The sequence below is a fragment of the Macrotis lagotis genome, chromosome 1, assembly GCF_037893015.1.
Source record: "Macrotis lagotis isolate mMagLag1 chromosome 1, bilby.v1.9.chrom.fasta, whole genome shotgun sequence".
Classification (NCBI taxonomy): domain Eukaryota; kingdom Metazoa; phylum Chordata; class Mammalia; order Peramelemorphia; family Peramelidae; genus Macrotis; species Macrotis lagotis.
The window spans coordinates 148034384-148041429 of record NC_133658.1 but is presented as its reverse complement, the minus strand read 5'-3'; the positions used below and the strand labels follow the sequence as shown (position 1 = coordinate 148041429).

At 34.1% G+C, this 7046-nt stretch overlaps 1 protein-coding gene across 2 annotated transcripts in view; it reads right to left on the bottom strand.

The window, feature by feature from the left end:
- Positions 1-906: 906 nt before the first annotated feature.
- The window catches only part of LPL (lipoprotein lipase), a 29045-nt gene continuing 22905 nt past the window's right edge, over positions 907-7046 (bottom strand). The window contains exons 9-10 of one of the 2 annotated variants that reach the window (XM_074209096.1): positions 5903-6007; positions 907-2217 (exon numbers count right to left, since the gene is read on the bottom strand). In XM_074209096.1, coding sequence (XP_074065197.1) covers position 2217; positions 5903-6007 — 106 coding nt within the window. In that variant the 3' untranslated portion in view covers positions 907-2216. Of the gene's footprint in view, positions 2218-5898; positions 6008-7046 lie in introns of those variants that run through there. The other variant, XM_074209095.1, reaches the window with a different exon arrangement.

Here is a 7046-nt window from a genome sequence, read left to right as displayed (position 1 = left end):
TTTTTTGTAAGATATCACCATGCCATATTTTTTGGAGGCTGTGTTTTGTAATATATCTGAGCCCAGAGTAGGGATTAGGTAAAGGTGGTTGAGTGGAATCAATTCTACGAATCAATGAATCCTTCACTGGGTAGAATGACATTACAGAAAATAATGACTTGCACCATAGTAGAATTTTTTTTATTAAAAGCAGGTTTTACTTTTTCACAGAATTAAAAAGTTCTCTTTAATGAAAAGCTGTCTACTGCATTATTTTATAAGACTGAATTTGCTTCAGTGAAATGTCACTATTAAAAAGTATTTACAAAGTTAGCACCTTATATATATAAATGCAGATAGCCTTGATACTCTTGTCAATATATACAAACTGCCTTTACACGCACACATATGTGCACATAGGTACACATGCACACACTCACATATTTACAGCTAATAAATAACATTTAAAGCCAAATCATATCTTGTTTGTATAGACATCTTTAGAAGCTGGAGTTGCAAGTGTTGAAGACCAATTCACTATAGTTCTAACAAATTTAATTGTCTTGACTGCTTCCCTCCAATTAGTTAGTGGTGAAGGAAAATGCCAGCAGCAAACCAATCTACTCTTTTACTTGTGGATAATTCATCCATCAAGTAACAATTTCCCCTTAACCTATAGTTAAGCTACAGTCCTGTCTCTGTTTCTGAATGGAGACCTAAGACCCTACAATTTTCCTAAGTATCTCCATTCTAAGACATTCAGCACATCAACTTCTTTAAGAATGATAAACATAAACTTCTGTGGGAAGATTTATCTAAGTATAGAGGAGAGATTCTTAGGATGAAGCCCCCAGCAGCCATTTCAACCTTTGATCCTTCCCTCTTATTGTACATAAAAGTCTTTTTGGAAAAGAAAAAGAGAACTAGTTTACAAAGAATTGTTTATTAACTCTCTGCTGATGATTTAAAAACCTTTGGTGGTGTTTGTAGGTGCTATGGTAATACAGAGGCATCATTTTCTCATACATAGCATTTTTCATTTTTAAAATAAAAACAAACTTTAAAATATTTCTTTCATTGTAATTAGAAATGAACAATTTAGGGGAAATGGTTTTTCAGAGATTTGTAGAGTACAGACCACAGAGACATTTTTGGGGTCCATCATCAGAACCAAGGAACAAAGAGTAATTCATCTTTATTAAGGTTCTTATATATTTCCAAATGCTGATAGAGATGTACTTGACTCAATACATTTTTGGGAAATAGCTTTTGTCCAATGCTCTCTAATCAGCATAAGAATGGACAAGAAAAGCATCATATTTTAAATAATTTTACTTTTGTAAAAAACTTGTAACATTATCTTGCCATCTTCCTACTCCACTCATATTCTGGGTGACATCAGAGGTTTCACCAGCTGTTTTCAAAAATGACTCACTTTATGGTCATGTGCTCAGATATAAATTTGTACAAATATGTATCCATGGAGATACATATATATATATATATATATATATATGCATACCCATAGATTTTTACAAGATTAACTAGGTAGCCCAGTTAAAAAATAAATTAAAGAGATTTTTTGAGATGTCCTTTGAGTTAGACTGAAGATGGATACGTGAAAAGTTTTGAAAGGTCCAGTGCTTTGTTAATTAACATTCTTAGTCATTCTCTCTCCATGTTCACTTAGTTCTGGTTGTCTCATGAATCATATCCCTTCAAGAGTCTTTCAAATAAGGCAGGAGGAGTATTTTTAGTTAGGCAAACAGGTACCTGAACTGGATGAAAGAAAACCATAGGAAATCCTTGGTTCTGCTTCATGCAAATGTTAGAAAACTGCAAAATACATCACATAAGGAAAATTTACAACAGAGTAGTACCATATGGTATAATTCATATTTTATCTTAATGGTCCAGATTTCATATCTTTCACAATATGGGCTGTCTTTTCAGTTAAGATCAAGTGCTATTTGGGCACTGTATTCCTCAAATTAAACATGCTATTTTTGGTTTTCATTTGGGGGTGGATGTTTTTTGGATGTTTAGAGACTATCTCCTCTAATAACTAACAAGGAAAAAGAGCTAATGATAATAATACAGCTGGTATCATAAATACTTGGATGAATCCACTTTCAAACACCCAAAGCATTAGGATTTAGTTTAAAATCTAACTTTCTTCATTTGCTTCATTCCTTGCTGAATAAGGACAGTTCTTCTTCCTTCGGGCTAGTATAGTTTCTGAAAAACAAAAGAAGGAAGAACTTAGAGTCATTTTCAGTAGCAAATTTAAAATTTTACAATTGGAATCAGAGATGATCTAGTTGAACCCTCTTATTTTATCCATGACAAAAATTAAAGCTCAGAGATGGGGAGTTTAAGGTTACTCATATAGTGACCTGTTTGATATTCCAATAAGAAAATATTTATTAAATGTCCATTATATACTAGACAAGAAAGACAGCATGGTATGGTGGATAGAAAGATACAGCCTTGGGGTCACAGAAACTTGGATTGACATTCTGTCAAATCAAATCTGACACATGCTGACTATGTGACCCTTGGCAAGTCATTTAACTTCCAAGCCCCCATGTAAATAATCAAGAGCAAGTGCCAATCTGTATGGTTAATGGGAGCATTTCACTGAGACCTCCCTAGGTCAGAGAAATCACAAGGAGAGGTCCAAAAAGAGATGTAAAGGTTAATACTTGGCAGTTTTCCAACTTGAGACAAAACAATTGTGCAGCTCAAAGACTGTATGGGAGCCAGTTCTGAACTACTTTTCAAGAATTATTCATATAATTTCCTTTTCACATATGTTCTATTCCTGTCAAACTGATCAATTCTCTATTCACTGTATATGCATCATTACATTTCTACCTATCTGGTTTTTCAAAGATGGTCCCCTGTGTCTAGAATGTTCTTTTTCCTCCCTGCTGCCTCTTAGGGTCCCTGGTTTCCTTCAAAGCAAGCAGAGGTGCAATCCATTCCCATTCATGCCTAAACAATACTGAATGGAAAGCAGATCCTTAATAAATGAACTGAAGGGAGATGGATACAATTAATGAGTGATGAGTCCAGAGCATAAAAAAGCAAAAGGCCCTTCAGTTAAGTTCTTACTAGAAAAGAACTTGTCTTAGAGAATAGCATCCTGCTAATTTATGAAAAAAATTTAGGGAGTGCTTTTCATTTTTATGTATAGACTAATATAATGGTTAGTTTCTAATTTTCTGTTTGAGTTGAAAGATAAGACTTGTGGTGAGTCTTTGTGGTGAGTTGGGTCATTTCAAGGAAAAAGAGAAACTTAAAATACAAGAAAATTTTACATTTTAAAATTGTATTTATTTATTTATTTTTATTTTATTTTTATTTCTTTTGTTGAGGAGGAGTTGATTTGATTACTTTCTAGTTCAAGCTCAGATGCATAAATGAAGGTATCTTTAATGATCTAGAAATACAAAAGGGATTTTTACTAACATCAGACTCTTCAAAGTGGCCATAATACTCGGGCTCAGCATGGCAATTTCTGATACTGTATAAACAACTAGAAAATAGCATTAAGATGCTTCTTGAATTTAGCAAGATTATTAGAGAAAGCTTCATTTGATCCAACACTTTTTACAGAAAAGGAAACTAATTTTCAGGAAGTTAAGGAACCTGCCCAAGGATACTTGGATGAAAGTCTAAAGCAGATAGATACAATGGAAAGCATGCTTTATCCAGGACCAGAAAACCAAGGATCAAATCCCAACTCTTTTAATTATTACCTATGTGACCTGGGAAAAGTTATGAAAATTTTCTGAATCTCAATTTCCTCATCTGTAAAATGGGGGAGTTGTAGACTAGATGCTCTGTAAGGTGTCCTCATAACTCTATATCTATAATCCTATTATAATTAACTGAAATTAGAACTCTAATCCTTGACTCCAAAGCCCTATGATTTTCGGATAGACAGCATTGCCTTTCCAACTAACATTTATTCACCCCTGCCTTTTTTCTTCAAATATCTACAATGTCCATTGTTATAGTCATATGTAATTCTTTAGAAAAAATGTAAATGGCTCATTTTAAAAAAACCTACAGACAGATTCATCTTTCACAAATGACCATGTGGCTGATAACAAGCTTGAAGAACCATCTAAGGCTGTGTAAAAGCAAACATCAAGTTACCTTTGGCCTATGATAAGAAGAATAAACATGTCAATGAACCTATTATATTTGTTGAATGAATGAATAAATCAATCAGTGATGTAGTACCAATAGTACATACCACTTTGAAGAAGAATGTAATTTATTTATCCAGATTGACAAGGTCATTGGCATTGATATCAATCCATATTGATATAGTGATTTGTGTGAAAGGTCTAACATGGGACTCTTTGAACTAAATGATCTCCCCATTTAAATATATGAGAGAGTCATAATGACCTATTTAACCTGCATGCAATTCTTATTATCTATATAAATATAGAAGGAGAAGGAAGGTAGGTGAACAGTGATAATTTTAGAGAGGGTGTGGTATTTCCCATTTCTTTTTAGGGCATTGGTTTATGTTACACTTTCCTTTCTCCTCTTTATACCTGTGCCAAGAGGGTGCTAAAGCTAGTTCATACTGGCTTATGAGGGCTGACTGCTAAATTTTCAGTGTGAGCATTTGCACATGAAAAATTGGAAAACCCTGAAAATTAGGGCTTGATTTATTTGCTGTTGTTGCTGCTTGTTTAAACTTAAGAAAGTGATGGGGGAAAAAGTTAATAATTTGAACCAAACTTAAAAGAATACATTCCCCCATTTATCAGCACACCTCTGCCTGTGGTCCACAAGAATCTGGAAGCTGGAAGGAGAATATGTAGGAAAAAGAAAATTTTTTATGTCAGGAATTCAATAGCATTATTAGGGAAGGTCATGCATTTAATCTATAACTAAAATGGAAAGTTCTGAAAAGATTCTTAGGTAGATTTTTACTTAAAGATAAATAAGAGAAGAGACAAAAAATTAATTTGCAATAGAGTAAACTCTCTATGGTACTATTCTACCACTTCTAGGAGAAGGAACTTGATGGCTCTTCCTCTGTTTCTTTCTCTATGACTTGGGGCAAGAGCATCAAGTTTGATGTTCTGGTGAGATATGGTGCTGTTGCCCTCTTTAACATGCTGCTTGAAGATCAGTCACTCACATTCACAACAGAAGTTAGCTGGACCTTGCTACCTATCCAAGGGAATTTCTGAGGTACATTGGAACTGGGAGAATAAAGACATTAATTTTTTTTTTCTTAAAGACATCTATGAACCAGAAAAGCACTGTACACCCTAACAACAACATGGGAGTGATGTTCAACCTTGAAGGACTTGCTCATTCCATCAGCGCAACAATTGGGAACAATGTTTGGCTGTCTGCAAAGGAGAGTACCATCTGTATCCAGATAAGGAGCTGTGGAGTTTGAACAAAGTACAAGGACTATTCCCTTTAATTCGGAAAAAAAAACCCAGATGTCTTATGGTTTGATCTGGTTACCTCTGAGAATTCTGTTCTCTTTAAGGATATGATTTCTCTCTCATCACACCCAATTTGGATGGAGGTACAACATGGAAACAAAGTAAAGACTGACGGAGTGCTATCTGTGGGGTGGGGTGGGGGGAGGGAAGCAAGATTGGGGGAAAACTGTAAAACTCAAATAATATCTTTAATAAATATTAAAAAAAAGACATCTATGAAAACAGTTTTAGAGAAGGAAGGTAGAACAAGAAAAGAAGAATATTTTGGAATATGGGTAAATTAACACTGAAAAGGTATGGTGCCCTTTAGAGGTCTAATGAAGAGAATTCCAGAGGGAGATTTGATCAGGGAAATAGATTTTGTTAAACAAAACTCTGTACAGATTTAAAAAGGCAACGAAATTCTCAGTGATAAATTTTGTGGAACTTACCAGACAGCCTTTCTGTTCAGCGATTTGTCAAAGCATTTCACAAATACCACGGGTTCTTTTCCTTTCTTCAGATGAGAGGTTTTTTCTCTGGAACAGAAGACAACCCTATGAAAGAAAAAAGAGGTAAGCTTGGTTATCTCAGGGTAGTTTGGCTATCTCAGCAAATGAAGTAGAATTACTAAATTCCAGCAAGGAGGATTCCAGATCTTTGAATATAGCAGCTTTTGTCTAGAGACTTGCAGTGAGGGGAACATCCCCTACTTCCCAAAGTGGATCATTTCATTTTTAGATAAATGTAATTTATTAAGGGTTTCTACCCCATTGATATATTAACATTTGTTTCTTTGCACTTTCTTTAGTTCAACTACTATTTTTCAACCAATTACTTTTAGTTCAATGCTCTCAAGTCAAGAACAAATCTATTCCCTCACCCATGTGACAGTCATTTAGCCAAGTCTTTTCTTCTCCAAATCAAACACTGGGAATTGCTTCTACTGATGTTCATGTGGCATGAACTGGGAGCTCCTTGTTATCTTATTTGAGAGTTTAAGTTTCACTTTGCATACATTCTGGCTGTATGACCTTAAGTAAGTGTCCTTTAATTGCTTTCTTCTCCATCACCATCTTCTGACTTCCCTGACTTCTGTCAAACTCTACCTTCTACAAGAAACCCTTCATGATTTCACTTAATTCTAATGCCTTTCTTCCATTGATCATCTACAATTTATCCCATATATATTTTTTTAATATAGTCATTTGCATGATGTGTCTTCCATTAAACTGTGAACGCCTTGACATTAGGGACTTTATTTTTGCCTTTCTTTGTATCTGTAGTTCCTAAATATTTGGTATATGGTAGGTATTTAATAAATGTTTGTTGGCTAACTTAATTGTTCAGTAACTCTTGAAGATGACAAGTTGCAGAATAGGTATGGATTCACATTGGTAAAAGGAATTTTCTCACCAAAAGTTCTCTCTTCTAATGAAATCACAGGTGTGACTTATGTTTTAAAAATAAAAAAAATTAATTCATTTGAAAGTAAGATTGTTAGAGATAAATGTTAGCTTAAAATTTCCAAAGTTTTTATGGAAAATGTTTATTAATTAAATAAGATCTTGTAAAAAAAACTTAGTTTCCAGTTTA